The sequence below is a fragment of the Stylophora pistillata genome, chromosome 13 (genome assembly GCF_964205215.1).
Source record: "Stylophora pistillata chromosome 13, jaStyPist1.2, whole genome shotgun sequence".
In the NCBI taxonomy this organism is placed as follows: Eukaryota; Metazoa; Cnidaria; class Anthozoa; order Scleractinia; family Pocilloporidae; genus Stylophora; species Stylophora pistillata.
The window spans coordinates 22,704,115-22,721,663 of record NC_142531.1 but is presented as its reverse complement, the minus strand read 5'-3'; the positions used below and the strand labels follow the sequence as shown (position 1 = coordinate 22,721,663).

The following is a 17,549-nucleotide window of genomic DNA, read 5'->3' as shown; positions in this document are numbered from 1 at the left end:
TTTGATCCTTCTGATCTATTTGACCATCTTATTATTCAAAGGTTTTATCTACCCATCTAAAGTATACAACTAACTAATGACGACTTTGACAATAGTCGTCATTACTGCTGTAAGACTGGCAGGTGTAAGAGTCGCCTTTTAGTTACCTGAATTAGAATATCTGTCCATCGAACACGTAAGGGGGTAAAAAAGGGGAAAATTGAACACTCCTGTAAGAAGAAAGCTGCTATGGGTCGGGCAATAAAGAATTAAAAGGAACTTCTTTTCACGAAAGTGAATTAATCATGAATCAAGATGTATGTATCTACATAACATGATTTGATTTGTATATAAGAACGATCCTTCGCAGTAAAGCACTATTTGAGCAATAGTGGAAATCAGACCTGAAAAAAATTTCAGGCCTGTACGGGATTCGAACCACTGACCTCTGCGATACTAGTGCAGCGCTCTACCAATTGAGCTAACAAGCCAACTGGGAGCAGGCCATCAAATTAATTCGATATAAACCCGTAGATGATAAATCGAACAACAACAAACATATGAAACATATGAGTGAACTGCGGTTATGAGACGTATATAAGAACGATCCTTCGCAGTAAAGCACTATTTGAGCAATAGTGGAAATCAGACCTGAAAAAAATTTCAGGCCTGTACTGTAAGAGAGAAATAAACGTTTCAATGTAAAATGGCCAAAATGTTACCCCAGTGAGACCTTCTGCTTTGATTCTGCTGGAAGATATGTGGAGATCATGAATTTATAATTACATCTTACGTACACGAAATACTAGTGGATGTTTCAAGAAGCACGGAAGAAGTTGTAAGTCACAAACGCTTTTTATTCATCTCCTTTTGTTGTCTATCTGAATCACTTTAATTAGTCCGCCAAATTGTTTAGAAGTCACCTATTCAGCTGTTTTCCACTCCCTTTTTTATCATTAAGGAAAGCTGTATTACGTAACCCATAGGGCATTTGTACAGCCTTCCCCTGGCAGCTTTTTTTATGGTACGCTTTCGCCATAAGTCGAACCGTTTTCCAATTTTTTCCTTGGTTTACTGCCTTCAGCAGTTCCTCTTTTTCTTAGTGGCCCTTGAGGTCTTCAACTATTTCGCCCAGCATCGTATCAAATGTGAATTCACTTTATGCCCTGTATAGTTTTCTTCGTTATTTCGACAGTTTAGTTATTCACTTTGTAATAAAGTTAGAGGTTCCATGTTTGAACCGCTCCTGCAGATGATCCGCACCCTGATTTTGGCGACACAAATTTGGAAAAAATGGTTTTTGAAAAGAAATCGAAAGAAATCACGAGCAGAGTCGTGAGAAAGTTGCTCAATCTATTTTGGTTGCTTGGTCGAACGTACACCCACCTAGACTCCTAACATTAAACAAACCAAGACAGCAACAGCCAAGAGCACGTGGCAAAATAAAGAATCTAATTGGCAGAACGAAAGCTCAGCACGTGCGTTTTAAAACTTTGTACATTTCTTAGCCGTCCTTTACAAAACAACAAAGTTAAATCACCAAAATTTCCGTGGTCTGAAACAGAAACCCCGAAGTCGAATGATCTAAGTTTCAATTTGGAACTCAACGCTGTTCACATACGTTATGTTGAACTTGGCGTGTGGCGCCATAAGAGACAGTAAACACATCCAATCATTCGCCAGATTCTAATAATAATACAGATTCCTTTCTTAATCGATGTCTTTCTCGGCGTTGTCGTCCTGACTGCTTAGGGTCTCTATTGAAAACGGATTATACTTTGAATCCTTATCTGATTATTTGTTGTAACAGCGTGGGTCGACATCATTTCTACAGACACATACTTAAACTTCAATAATTAATATTACGTTCATTTTAATAGGTTTTCTGTAAAAAGAAACTTTTCCCTCATTCGATCAAAGGGGCTGAAATAATAACTAATGCGACAAAAATGGATCAATAATCGTTTTAGCTTTTTCCCTACATTTTTAGGGAAAGGGCTGCTTAAATGAAGTAATATATTCCATGAAACGGTATAGCACCTGCAAACAGTAAATGACATTTTTGGACAGTTTTTGATCGCATCACAATTTGATGTCATATGGAGCAGTATGTGTAAACTTTGTGCTAAAAAAACAAATAATACAAAGAGATTTTATATTAAAACTTCCCTCTAAATGAAAGAAAATGAAGGTAAAGTTATCTTCGAACGGACGGACTCGAAAAGAAAACGTATCGATATAGAGATTCTTCATCTCTTGATCTTTAAAGGTTTTCTGTATTACGTAAGTCAAACAGAGATACTTGCCCTGACTTTTGGTAATCTAAGATGCACGATATTTTAAACATAAGTGACACCTGAAGTTAGCTTTTGCATTTTGTTCGTCAACAGAATGACTTAATTGGCAGAGATCCCTTGACGGCAGCACAAAAAGGTGTTAGACTAATTTCGAACAAAACCGGTTTAGTATCCACAAGCTGGTATCAATAAGCAATTTGAAAGGGTTCCGCTTTCAGACTGTACGACAAAAATGGGGAGCTGAAGTTTCCAACGAGACAACCATTGCTGTATACTCTGCCGCGGGAAAAATACTTGATCTTCTGACACCGCAAGTAACAGCAACATGTCTAACTCATCATCCGCAGTGGACTTGAAGTTCTTCCTTTGCACACAGCTCGCTACAGGCATCTGTCGGACGATTCTCTCACCCTTAACAATCATGAGCAACGCTTTACTACTTTTCACCATCTTCAAGGATCCTCTGAAGTGCTTCCGTACACCAGCTACCTACTTTATCGTCGCTTTATCTGTTGTAGACCTTATGACAGGCCTGTTCGTTGAGCCTTTTTCTGTCCTTTATCGCTTTGTACTCTATGCAACATGGTCCAATATCATAAGAGAGCCGTACTACACGTTGCAACAAATTGGAATATGGCTTTCCTGTGTTGGGCTAAATGCATCATTTTTACTTGTCCTCGGTCTTATTGCCACGCAGTACCTGGCGATAACATACCCACATCACTATCTTTCAATCGTCACAACACGACGGGTCCTCGCTTGTATTGTCTGCTGTGTCGGGTATTTAACAGGTTTTATCCTACTGCAATTCGTTGTATCACCACTGACCCTATTGCAAGTGGACCTTCACCTCCACTCCACAGTTATAACAATCCTGCTTATCTTCAGTTCAGCGATGCTCTTGAAGTCATTTCACCAATTCGCCAAACGATCTCGTCGACTCGCAGGTGGGAACAGCATCGAACAACGCAACATCCGTGAACGCGGGAACAAGCTGCGAACAAACAGGATCAGCGAAAGGCAGTTTACCATTGTGACTTTATTTCTGGCAGGAATACTTATTGTGTGTTCCCTTCCTCATATTACTACAATTCATATCAGATTCTACACGAAAATCGAAACGCGACAAGAGTGGCTTGACTTGCTTGCTGTAATCGCAATTGGGGACGAGATGATGTTTGTGAAGGTGGCTTTAGACGCGTTCATCTACGCCTGGAGACTAAAGAAATATAGGAGGTCGTTGAAAATGGTACTGTGTTGCTGCGCCAATACAGTCGAATCTGAGATAACTGTTTCGAGGACCATGGACACTTTTACCTTTCAAAGTGCAAACCCTGTGACGTCGTCGACTCATGCTAGAAGTTTTAGTGCAAATTAGCTTTGATCTAAGCTTTCCTTGGTTGTTAATTGGGGACCTTAGGCAGACCACGAAGGCGACGGCAACGAGAACGTGGAAAAACAAAAGATCTAATCAGCAGAACAATAGCTCAGCACGTCTTGACTGCTTAAGGTCCCTAATAAAAGCAAGGGCGTTTTGTAATAGTTAAAAAATGGTGACGAACGATCTCATAGCGAGCAGCCTCTTCAGCGAAAAGTCCTACGAGAAATCTCGCTATTTTAAAATTAATATTAAAAACTCTGGATGTTCATTTTAACGTCTGTTATCTGCTCCACTCAACAGACATCTTTTTTAAACTCCCAAGATTTTAGCCAGCACCCTTAACTTAAAAAACCATTGTTTGATTCAAAGATAGCAGAAAATAGAATCGAATCTGGAGATACTAAAATTGTTTGTACAAAGTTTTCCCACGTTTCTTTTGAACGTAACAACTTTTTAGGTAAAGCGAATCCTTAGAGTTTTTTCTTTATTCTCAGATGATATAGCTGTTAGCTGACAGCCGAAAAACCTTCAATTCTAAATTTGGTTGCTATAAGCATTTGTTTGTTCTAATTATGGGAGTCAGTTGCAATAACTTGTGGTCAGGAATTTGCGTAGTTTTTTGTATTAACCGGCCGAAAGATTAAGCGAGTTGATGAGAATTTTACTAACGCCTTTCGAAGAAGAAGGTGATACTCTATTATTTTCTAGAGGCATACATTCAACGAGTTCTGAATCAGATGTTTATCCAGCCAGACAGGTGAGGATGGAACAAAATGCAAACGTATTATTGACACTGAAAGCTCACGAGAGTTACACAGCATGATTCTTCTTTGCCCTACTCCCTTCTTTCTTTACCACCACTATAAAAATTTCTCTCACGGTACCGTCATTCGCTAGAGCTAGTAATGGGAACATGGAAAAGCTTAAGCTAAAATTTCCCAAGTTATGATGGAAAATTCAAAACTTACGTGTAACCTGATATGAAAATTGGTAGTTGGTAGCAATGAAAGCTGTTTTGAATTTTGTCAGTTTCGACTTTTGACTTGCCATATTGATTCAGTAACCGTTCCTTTTGAAACATGGAAGGCAAATCGTCCTCGATTGACGAGCTTAGAAAAGCTTGTTTCAATTGACACCAAAAAGACCGTATAAGGAAAGGCGGAAAGAAAACATACTTTTAATAACGACAGCAAACAGCATGTGTTTAATGTGACAGCTGTCACTGAAAATTAGGGACCTGAAGCAAACCATGACGGCGACGGTAAAGAGGACGCGGTGAATCAAAAAGATGTAATGGGTGGAATAGCCAGCACATGCGTTTTAGAACTTTGAACATTTCTTAGCCGTACTCTGCAAAGTAACAACGTCAAATCACCAAAATTTGCGTCGTCTGCAAATGGAAACCGCGACGGCAAATCATTTTAGTTTCCATTTGGAACTCAAAGTTGCTTATATGCGTTATTCTGAAAGTGAAGTGTGACGCCGAAAGAGACGATAAACACATGCAGCCATTTTCAAAATTCTAACTGAAAATAGAAATTCATTTTTTAATCGACGCCTACCTTAGCGTTGCAGTCCTGACTGCTTAAAGGTCCCTAAGGAAAGCCAGTTGACGCAATTCATACCTCGTCTGAATCCGAGTATACTTGGTTCGTAAAAACGTCAAAAATTTGGAAACATGGCTTCAAAGGTAGAAATTTCAAACAGGGGGAAACTAGTTCCGCTTCGTATGCTTTTTAACAAAACTACTTAACGATGTAAATATATTTTTCTTAAACAATATCGAATATTTTTCTAGTCCTAATGATGACCAAGAAGGAAAATCAGGCCCCCTTTGTTATGCCCCAATCTTTGTAACTTCTCGCTTTACACGGTATTGGCTCCAGTCCTTTCTTGTGTATTCGTCCTTCTGAAAGCGCCACACAGATCTGACAATAAATAGGATACTTTGGTTTCCAATGGTTTCCAATGGCGGTCCCAGTGAAATTTCCTATTCCTTTCGACTTCCACGTCAAGTACTTGTTATACTCTTTCTCATTCGTGCTAAGTTTCTTAAGATAAGCTGAAAGGTCTTTTGGAGTCTTGAAGTCACGGACTTTAATGACGGATTGTCCAAGATTGCCGGGCAGGAACTCGTCTAGTTTATCTGTACTCATTACCACGGGAACCGAGCCTGCATTCAGAGCATGGCTTAATTGATCATCGACAAAATAGTCACAGTCCTGGTTAAAAAATACCAGTAAAAATTTGTATTGTCTGGCTAACTCACTCTTCAATTCTTTGAAGTTTTTTCCGTTCTTAGATCCATATCGGCCCACAAGATCATTTTTGTTCCTTAGACAGGCTCCATAAGAATCGACCTGCACAAACTTCATCAATTGTCTCATGTATTCCGTCCGCACGGGCTCACAGTTTGAAAATGCTGCCATAATCAATTTCGTTTTTTCCTTAAATGGGAGTGGTGGTGTTAATTTAGGCATGGGAACGACTGGGACGGGGAAATCGTAGTCTAAGCGGTAACTCATTAATAAGTTAAATCTGGACATAAACTTGGCGTTTTTCATCACAGGAGTGTACACCGGGTTTTCTTGTGTGTAAAGGATCCATGGCACAGATTCATTCGGAGGTATCATGTTTGAATCCCTAGCATGAACCACGAACCCGTGTGCCTCTCTGGCTCGCGAACGGTTAGACGTGACCTGACAAGCCACAGGGCAGTCACCTTCATTCCACCTATGCTCAATGTGCGGCTGACTTCCGAAAATAGTCGTCCAGAAAACAATTAACCACGGTTCTGTTTTGATGGAGTTCCTCGTTTGGGGAATTACAGCATGCTTTGGAGGCATAAACGTAACTCTTGGTGCAGAATATTTTCTTTCGAACTGCCATAAAAAAACAATTGCTGGAAAGACGAGAAAAAATAGAGCTTTTGAGCCAAAGGACTTCTCCACCATCGTTGACCCCAATAAAGGTTTTGGTAATAACCTGTCAAAAAAACAAATTTACACGGTAATATTTTGGCGTGCTTTCAAGCCGTCACAATCAAGTTGTCTTCAACGACTTACAAACAACCATACAAGCCTGTTAGTCAGGGTGTTTTAGAAGCGCATAACGTTTTTTGGCAAAGCTTTAAACGGAACTGTAGATCACCAGGATACCTGTAAATAACCTACTTTGTGTTCGAAAAGTCTAGAGTTTTCCCTTCCCTTGCTTTTGTTTCCTTTTACAAATTTCAATGAACGTTTCAAATTTTTCTTGCTTTTTCAAGCGAGACTGCGGTGGTTTCTAATTTTTTTCTTTTGAAATTTTGCGCGGGAAATTAGCACGCGGACGGTCATGCTTGATCTCCTTGCGCATGCCCCACAGTTGACTGTGTTAGTTTTCTTCTACTTGCGTCTGATAACAAACACGCAAGTTTTCTGCCTCGGAACAATATCCTTCAGAATGCATTTAATGCGACCGCAAGTTTATTTGACTGACCGAAATTGAAGATATGCGGCAGCGACCTCAACGAGCTTTCTTTGGTCAGAAAAGCAAACTTTATTTTCGTCTGCTGAGTGTTGGAGATCGATCCAGCCGCTTATGTTTACATAATTGATGGGATAATCTAATTTAATCAATCAGCCAATAAACTTTAACTGCATTTACGGTTCTTGTTTTACCAGCAGATCGAAGTGAGTCACAGTGTTAGGTCTGTGCTTGAACTCGATTTTTGTTTAGATTCAATGGAAAGCTGGCATTTAGAGCAACGATGCTGAGTACAAACTGCAACCAATCCCGTTATCGTTTTTTGCTGTTTGGGCGAGTCTGGGCTGACGGCAAATTCCCACGGTCTTTATTCCTTAGTGCATATCAGAGTCCCCACATAAAACTCACGAGTTAAAAATTGGCTGCTAAAATTGCCGCGGATGTCGTCAATATGGTGACCTGAGTTGAGCACGTGGCCAACTCTCTTGATAATTTCTTATGCAATAACAACTTATTATACGAGCTGCGATCAGCCACTAGGTCAGGAAACAGCCCTGATCAGACTTACGTATCAGACTCTAATGAACATGGAAAATGACGAAGTGACCAGTCTGGTTTATATAGTTATCCGAAAAGCTTTTGATGTAATTGATCAGGAACTTCTTCTGAAAAAGCTGTCGATCTACGGTCCTACTTCTTCTTCTGTTGCCTGGTTCAAATCCTACCCGTCTGGGAGGAAGCAGTTTATTTCGTTAGGGAAAACTACGTCTGAACAGCTGACAGTAAAGCAAGGTGTGCCCCAAGAGTCAATTCTAAGTCCGGTGCTTTTCCTTTTGCTTAATTTGTCAACGATATGCCCTCTTGCGTTCAAAAGTCAACTAGGGACATTTATGAGGACAACACCACCTGGTCTTCGAGTTCAAAGTGGAAAACCATACCACCGCTAATTCAAACATTGTCACAGGACCTGAGTGAAGTAGGGGATGGGCTAGAGAAAACAAAATGTATGTTGGTAACGGGGAAGCGTCTACGGAAGCGCATGGTCCAAGATACTGAAAACCTGGAAGTTAGAACGGATAACGCACAACTTGAAAAAGTCGTAAACCATAAACTTCTTGATATGATTATTGACGAAGATCTAACTTACAAAGTGCATGTCGATGAGCTTTGCAACAAACTTTCGAAGCGACTTGGCCTTTTACGTCATATTAGCCCCTACTTAAAGAGAAACCAGAGAATAATCTATTTTAACGCAGTAGTAAAACCAGTTATGATGCATCATAATAAAAGTCCGGTATGGACATCATGCAACAAAGAGGCACTGAGAGAGTTCTCCGTTTGCAGAAACGGGCCACACGTATTATTCTTGAAGCACAACGCAGTAGTCGAACAATAACATTGTTTAACAACCTAAGCTGGATCCCCTTTTATAATGAAGTGTATATAAAGCGATGTGAACTGGCCCATAAAGGGCTAAACGGTACTCTACCCGACTATTTAAACGCATCTCCAAGAGAAAACTCCGATGCTCACTCAAGAATCACGAGAAATTGTGAGATATTATTGTGCTTCCTTCAGAGAAACATCTCGGAGGGAGGACGCGCCTTTACCGTGAGAACTATAAAGGATTGGAACAATTTGCCTCGATCACTAAAGACAAAGAAGTCTTTGAAATCCTTTAAAACTGAATTATGGAAAATAGTACTACATTCTAAGAAGACTAAGGGATCGTTTGATAAAAAGTAACGACAATAGATAGATGTTTGTATGCTCTTCGTTTTAAATCCTTTTGTCCAGTTATCAAATTCTAGAAATATTTTTATATTTATTTTCTATCGTAAACAGTATCTATTGCTAATGTAGTTATGGTTATTTGTATTTTGTATTTTTTTAGAGGGCTACAAGTTCATCAGTAATGTTAGTTACTGTTATATGTCCCCCTCATAAAATAAAGTCTCTTCTTCTTCAGTGGTCATATGGCAAGCTGTTACGTTTTAAGGGTTAGAGTTTTCGGTACTCAGGGACATTAAAATTTGCATACAATACTACCCATAATTCTTCGTTTTCCAGTATCGGTCGCCTTTTATGTGTTGGGTTGTCACGTAAACCAGCTTCAAATACAAGACACGGCGACGGTGACGATGTCGGGCAAAGGGGTCAAAGTTTGGCCGGCCGCGCGCCAATTTCCCGCGGAAAAACTTTAAAGGAAACATGAGAAACAACCGCTGCCATGTAAAATATATGCAAAACTTTAAATTTCAGAGACACCTGGAAGGAAAGAGAAGTGGGGAAAAGGGAAACTCTACACTTTTCGAATAAAGAGCTTATTTTAATCATGGGTATCTTGTTAATTTTCCATTTAGTTTTGAGCTTTACCAAAGACAATGTACTGCCGGTTGTCACTGTCACACATCATCATAACCATTCAACAAATCACGTAAAAAATTACAGAGATAAAAGTAGGTGAATATTCAAACAGTCTCGCAAATATCCAGGTCTGTGTGATGTTTCGTGCGGGAGATATTCGAAGCAATATGTTACTCAAATTTACATGGCTTTGTATGAAGACGTCATGTTTGTGTCCCTCCGAGGTACATCAATATGGAGGCCAGAAGCTGACAAAAACATATGTCAGCGAGTTTGTTATAAAAAGCCTGTTTTCGTCTTCCGGAGTTCATAAATAACTTTCGAGTACTTATTCTCAAACAAGGACTCTTTAGGTTGCAAAGTCTCGGCGAATAAGTAAGTTTTTACTCGGGCTTCCGAAGGAAACGCCCGAGGTATAAATTTGGCTGTCTTTTTTTTTTTTTTTTTTGCGTTCAGTCACAAAACGCAGTTCCACTACAGCGCATGCGCAAATTGTACGCGCACGCGTAGAATGAACCCTAGAGTGTATAATTAAAGCAAGAAAGCAATGGCTGCCTTCGTGGACAATTCCGTGATGTACCCGAAAGAAATTCGATGGCTTTTACGCCCAATGTATATACAAAGTCACACACCGTTCGCGGTAGAACCGCAATAAAACTTGTGTAGCGGTTTGTGAACGGTTCGTTCCGCGAACTTAAAGAGAGATCAATTTACGAGCGATCCTTTACGAGTGAACGTTTTATCGAGAAATATCAAGCGAAACCTGCTATATCAAACGAGTTATGTCATATTATGTTTACATGTAAACACAACCGTCTATTTAGACGTGATCGGGAACCCAGTAGAATACCAGAAGCTACTATGAAACGTCTCAGAAGAAAGGGCAGAAAACTGAAGGAATTTGGTTATGAGCGTATTCGTCCAAGCATACCGAGGTCCTCTTGGCTACGTCGTTTAAGGGGGGGTTAAATTCTGACCTATGAAATCCAGCGTGAAAACGAGGCTAAAACACATAATTCCTCATAACTTTGTTAATTACGGACGAAAATACACCAAACTTGCTCACATGATTGGGCATGATCCTCCCTGTTGATTTATGCTAATTTATATAGGTCACGTGATCTTACGCATGAAAGCGAGATTGAAACACATAATTTACTATAAATTTGTCAAAAAATCCTTATCATGCCAAACTTGCTCACCTTAGTCAGTTAGACATCTTGCATCGATTGGTGCCACTTTGTAGTGTCACGTGACCCCATGGAAATGAGGCTGGATTGCAAAACACGCCAAAGGTGAACACATCATCCAGGACAATAACGTTGACTCATTGTAATGCATATTACTGCTGTATGTATAGCATTTGAATGAAAAAAATAAAAGTTAAAAAGGTGTAATGATAATGTATTTCGTGTAGCTTATATAACTTTATTATGAGCGATTTCTACAATCCCATTTCGCACAAATTCCTGTGGATTCTTAACCCAGGGGACCTGGGTGATTGTGAGCCTGAACTATTGGTCAGCGGTAATTATTTGAGTGTCCGCCATGTTGTACTTACCGTCATCACAGTGCTTGTAGTATGAAGGATTTTGGCCGGTCTAATGCCCCTTTAGATTTTAAGCTATGTGTAATCTGCCAAGAAAAAAGTACAGCCAATCTTGTTGAAAATCCAACTTCCCATCAAAAGCTTTTAGAAACCATCGAAGAACGTTCAAAGTGCGAGGACATCAACTCGAAAACATTGTGGCTTGTGCTTAAAGACCTACCACTATCAGAGCTTAAAGGAAAAGCAACATGGCATAGGTCGGGCTACCAAGAAACCACCCACTCAGGGAAGATCAAGAGGGTAAAAGAGAGGTTTCAGAGAGAGGTTAGAGGGTCAAATGAAGCTCGAAGAAAGACAAGTGAATCGCTTCAGGTAATTGCTAGGTGTAATGGCTTATAACTTTAAGAAAATGAAGAAAGATCTTGTTAATCAGAGTGAAGAAGGGAGAAAGCTATTCAGTGCTTTTGTACAAGATAGGATCAAGACAGGAAAGATCAACCTCTGGGCTCCTGTAAAGAAGCGCAATCTTCTTACCTGGAAAACAAGTGCTAAGGTCATCAAAGTCAAAGCTAAAGACACGATCATCGAGTTAAAGGAGGACAGAAATCTGTTTGGTTGTTTGGCGATGGTGTGCAAGAGCCGCCCAGAAATTGAAATCCAAGAGGCTGTTAGCTTATATGAGTTCACTTTTGTCCCAAGATCTTTATTTGCACGAGATGGTACCATGTTGCATTGTTCTTGCAAGAGTGCCCTTATGCATATCCTAGAGAAGGCACGTGGCCCTAGTACTAATACACAAGAAATCACCGCAGGATTCAAAGTCGCGATTGTTGATGGAATGGCCGAAGTCCAATCACTCGACAAGCCAGAGTGGATCAAGAACTGTAGAGACTTTGCTGAACATTTCACGAATCGCTTGCTTGTAAAGTATAATGATTTACAAGAGCACCACATAATCTTCGACAGATATGAAGTACCATCCTCACTGAAATCAGCAACACGAGTCAAACAACAAGGTGGCCATGCTCCCATTTATTATCGCATCACTGATTCTACCCACATCGCCAAGGTGCCGATGAAGAAGCTTCTTGCCCATTCAAAGACCAAGGGCGAACTTACTATGTTTCTCGCAAAGAATGTGAAGGATAATGCTAATGGGAGACAAGTCGTTGTGGCATGGGGAACGGAATGTGAGGCAAACGCACAGAGACGTCAGGCATTTACGAAGTACACAAGAAGAAGCCGACACGAAGATTTTTTTACATGCTCTGGATGCCTCTGCTCAAGGTGCTACCCAACTCTCTATATATTCTCCTGACACTGATGTTCTTGTTTTGGCTCTCCAACGGTATCCAGATTTGTGCTCGAACTCTAGCTTTGTTACTGGGACCGGCAGTAGTCGTAGAGTTATCAACTTGAAGTCAATCGCAGACGCCCTTGGGCCCACTAAGACGGCTGCGCTGGCAGCATTTCATGCGTTGACTGGAGCAGATGTTACTGGAGTTTCTCTGGAAAGGGAAAAGCAACTTGTTGGGATGAGTTTGATAAAGCCAGCACTCCTATCTTGCAAGCTCTTGCTAACCTCGGTTGTGGGGAACAGCCAGATGACGGCACAAGAAGTGGAGTGGAACAGCTGGTTTGTCGGATGTACCAAACAAAGACAGACATCAAAACTGTAAAAGCCCTCAGATGGTCCCTCTTTAAGAAAAATCAAGCTGTGTCTGAGAGGTTGCCGCCCACACAAGCTGCTCTCCATCAAGCCATACTAAGAGCGCACTACCAGCTTCTTTTTTGGAACAACGATCAAGTAGCAAACCCGGTGTTGCCCTCACCAGAAGGCTATGGATGGCAAGATGAAGATGGAAAGTGGGTACCAGTCATGACAAATCTTCCACCAGCTCCAGAGGCAATTATACAGCTTGTCCGATGCAAGTGCGCCAAGTCTCGTTGCTCTAACAACCGTTGTCAGTGTCAAAAAGCCGGACTTGTCTGTACTGATCTCTGTCTGTGCTCTGAAGATTGCCAAAACGAGTATGCTGAGAGTGATGATGAGTATGTTAAGGACGAAGTCGAACAGGAAATTTCATAGGAATGGACAACTGAACAATGTATATAGATATTCAGTAAGACTTTCATGACTGCATATATAAAATAGCAGTAGTCGCTATTTTCATTTTCTGCCCTTCTTCAAATATACATGCGAAAATGAATACATGGAGCCAGTATCATAAGTTGGCAAAATTATTGATTATGTGTACAAGATAGATTCTGAAATGGAGCCTCCGCGGTATTTCCTTTATCCGTCTCGTCCCTGTGCTATGGGCCATAGGACAATGATTAGTTGAAGTTTTTATATCTGAACTCGGATAACCAGATATGTATCTGCCTTGTAGTTGTTAATACATCTGGCAAGACAAATGCCATCCTACACCTTGCTACCAGATATATCTAGCCTCGTTTCCATGTATGGGGTCACGTGACACTACAAAGTAGCACTAATCGATGCAAGATGTCTAACTGACTAAGGTGAGCAAGTTTGGCACGATAGGGATTTTTGTTGACAAATTTATGGAAAATTATGTTTCAGCCTCGCTTTCATGCGACCTATGTAAATCAGCATAAATCAACAGGGAGGATCATGCCCAATCATATGAGCAAGTTTGGTATATTTTCGTCTGTTATTAACAAAGTTATGAGGAATTGTGTTTTAGCCTCGTTTTCACGCTGGATTTCATGGGTCAGAATTTAACCCCCCCTTAAAAGCGGTCTGAGCAAGTTGCAAAGCTTACACTAAAACTTTTCTTGTTTAGTAGGTCCTAATGAACACTTTTACACTAGGTGCTTGCTTTCAGCACGAACTTCACACGGGATCACTTTTGCTCCCAGACTATAAGATGATTTGCCAAAAACTGTTGATGTTTGTGGAATTGAAATAAGTTTATATTCTAAAAGTGATCACAGTGAAGGAATATTGTCTGACTCAGTTGACAGAAAATAAATTCTCAAAAATCTTGTAGGAAAGAATAGAGGTTTTTGATGTGGTTTTCAGTTCTTGTATGACATGTATTTTTAAACCCACAGAAAGGTCAAAATATGTGTATTCCCTCTTGGCATTTAATGAAAGTCAAATGCCTCTAATTTAATATACTAAAACTGTAGATAGCACTGCTTCTCTTGTTGTAGCCTTCAGCAATATTCAATATTCAGAGATTTTCCTACTAAAAACAATATGAATCATTGAACAGCAATATTTCTTCAATCTACTGATTTCTGACAACTCCCCGTGGGTGGACATTTGGCAACAAGCTATGACTCGGTACCTATAATAGATAAAAAGTTCCCTTCTCCTTGCAGTTAAAGGCAAATACATTACCTACTCAGGGTTCGTAAAAATCTTGAAAGTCCTTGAAGATGCTTGAATTTAAAAATAAAAAATGAAATGCCTTGACAGTACTTGAATGTGAGGACTAGGGGTTGATTTTTGCAATGCTTTTTCTTTAGCGATTTTCAAGTTGAAAATTACTGTACTTACATTGAAAAGCTGAGAAATAATATTAAATAATTTTATAAATGCTTATGCAAATCTTTCCAAAAGTGGTCCTTCAATTTTCTAACACTTGGCCTACAAAGTCATTGAAAAGTCCTTCAGATGCCAAAGGTTGAAATTCAAGGAACCTACTCCTATATGGTAATATTATTACACTCCAGCAGACAACAAAAAACACAAGTAGAATTAGTCGTGACCAGAAATGACGGAATTGCTTGAGGACAATAACAATGGCAATAAGGCAGTCCCCTAAAGATAACTTCAGATGTGCCAAATTGAAAGCCCGAGTTCACGCAGCTATGCGTCTAGTTAACTAAGTGACAGCATACTCGGTGGCCATTTAACATCGTATCACGCAAAAGCTTAGAAAAATCAACCTTGCTCTAGCACAAGACGAAAAAGCCTCTCAAACTGAGACATGATTCGCAAAAAGATAAGTCTTCAGTTTTTCTCATAACTAACTTAACAAAAATCTCAAAAGTACTGATGATTCTTTATTTTTTAATTCTGATAACGTCACACCATAACTTGCTGGCTTATGTGGTTGTTTTTGTCAGACGATTTGGTTCTGATTAGCTGAAAGTACATTACCTTAGCCATAACAACGTTATGCTTGACTGTAGTGGTCTAATCAAAACGCAGCTTATTTTGATAAACAAAGGTGTATTCAGTGGTAACATGTCACCACTTTTGCTTCATTTGTCGGTATTTTTCAGTAGTTTAACAGCAATGGTCGAGGGCCGTGGTAGCCCCTGCCATGTTACCCGTCGGATCCAACATCGTTTAGATTTGCGATTCGGTGCGTCGCATAGGCGAAGATTACAGTACTTAAGAACTTTTCAAGGCCACAAATTGCACTCGCCCAACGAGCCTAAGCAATTTTGTGGTCTTTGAAAAATTTATTCGTGCTTATTTACACCAAATTGCACTCCAAATCATGTATTACCTATACTGGTGGCTTACTGTAATTTTCAAAACGAAATGAAACGAAACGAAACGAAATGAAAATCTGTAATTTGCGAAATAGAAATCTGTAAAAAAATCGTAAACATGCCTGAAACTCAAGAAAATCAAAGAGCTTGGGTCAGTTCCATTTTCCCAACAAACGTGATATTTTATCTGGAAACAACATTTTCCACGTGTTTCAGTGAAGTGTCATGTCACGCATTCGATTTATTCATCGACAAAGTAGATTGTTTACACCATAGAAACAGTGCAGCGCCAGCTAATATATATATATATATATCTTATTAGGTGTTTACGTTGTGTAGTATCGCTGAGTATTTTTACGAGTTGTGCCGTATTTTGACGGGCCTGTGGGACGAGTCAAAATACAAACAACGAGTAAAAATAATCAGCAATAGCTGTGGTTACACTCGCCTCCTTCCCGAGGTAACCCAGCGGGTAATAACCTTGGGTTGGGATGGGTTTGGATTTCCGGTCAGGTTTAATCCTCCGGTTACATCGCAAATTACCCGAGGTCAAGTTTTGACCTAGCAGTGTTCGGCGGGAAATTAATTCATCATGGAGATCACAAACCGCGAAACTAATGGTTTTTATTGGAGTATTCAGAGCAAAGACGAGTAAAATATACTTAATGTGAACCTCGAAAGTTGGCCATGTTTGATGTCGCGTGTCTTGAATTTGGTACTTGCGAGGATATTTGCCGCGATTTCAGCGCAACACCACAAAAATGCCCAGCATGTCCTGCGGTTTCCGGATTTACTATTTTCTTCCATCCGACTGGTTGAACTACTCCTGTGGTTAGATAAACCACTGCTAAACCCCACGACTTGGTTCGGGAAACGTCATGGGTAATTTTTTTGTTCTTTTTTATGTATCCATAGCAATTTCCCATATGCAGTTTCACTGTGGGAATAGAGGTCACGCACAAAACAGACTTCCCGTGGGTAGTCTCACTTTCCCGTGGGCAAAAGGTCTGGTGTAACCACAGCTAATAATACACAACAAAACGTTAAATAAGAGATTTATTATCCAACACGCCAAATTGTTATTTCATTGCGGTTGTTCGAAGGGTGGATAACACTATCTGTACATCACACAAACCCTACATCACACACAAAGCCACAACTATCAGAACTCTAAAACGACGCGCACAACTAGTATGCGACTCGACAGACAGCTTATCCGACGAGAACAAATACCTTCACCGTGTTTTTTCAAAGAACAACTACAACAACGACTTCATCCGACGAAACACTCACCGAACCACTACCACTACCGAAACAAACGACATCGCAACCCCTACGGCTACAGCAACCATACAGTACATAAAAGGCATGTCTGAAAACATCTCGCGCATCTTACTACCCTTCAATATCCACGTCGCCCACAAACCTATCACCACACTACGTCAGTTACTAACCAACGTTAAAGACAAAGACGAACCGAGGAACAGACAGGGAACGATTTATAAGATCAATTGTTCCGACTGCCAAGCCTCCTACATCGGTGAGACTGGCAGAAACCTCACAACAAGACGAGGAAAGATGATGTCAGCAATCACATTGCTGAACACCATCGACTTACCAACCACAACATTGACTGGGACTCTGCGCAATGCCTAACCTACAGCACTGACTATTTTCAACGACTGACTCTGGAATGCTGGTTTACTAACTTAGAACAGACTCCCCTAAACAGATGTCAACGACTACCCGCTCCATACAAACGACTCATTCACGACGTAAACATCACAAACGACCGAAAAAGAACGACCTAACTTTACCAACAGATCGAAACAGACCAATCACGACCGACTTACGTCACTTGAGTCTTACAGCCAATAACATCACGGCAAAACCAACCGATCATTTTACACGAACTGGAATAAGAACATTCTACTGACAACAATCATTCACTTGATTCTGATGATGACTTCCGCACAGGTTGTCGAAACGTCAGTCACTACCACCGACAACAGTCCTTCTCAGGACTACA

At 40.3% G+C, this 17,549-nt stretch overlaps 2 protein-coding genes across 2 annotated transcripts in view; one reads left to right on the top strand and one right to left on the bottom strand.

Annotated features, from left to right (window-relative positions):
• The first annotated feature begins 2,176 nt into the window (after window positions 1–2,176).
• On the top strand, window positions 2,177–4,305 carry LOC111343466 (uncharacterized). Its single transcript, XM_022950655.2, has one exon. The coding sequence runs from the start codon at window positions 2,602–2,604 to the stop codon at window positions 3,652–3,654; it is 1,053 nt and encodes a 350-aa protein (XP_022806390.2). The 5' UTR covers window positions 2,177–2,601; the 3' UTR covers window positions 3,655–4,305.
• A 501-nt stretch (window positions 4,306–4,806) lies between these two features.
• The window catches only part of LOC111343467 (GDP-fucose protein O-fucosyltransferase 3), a 14,340-nt gene continuing 1,597 nt past the window's right edge, over window positions 4,807–17,549 (bottom strand). Inside the window, exon 2 of the mRNA XM_088743968.1 lies at window positions 4,807–6,642. Coding sequence (XP_088600094.1) covers window positions 5,481–6,642 — 1,162 coding nt within the window. The 3' untranslated portion in view covers window positions 4,807–5,480. The remainder of the gene's footprint in view (window positions 6,643–17,549) is intronic.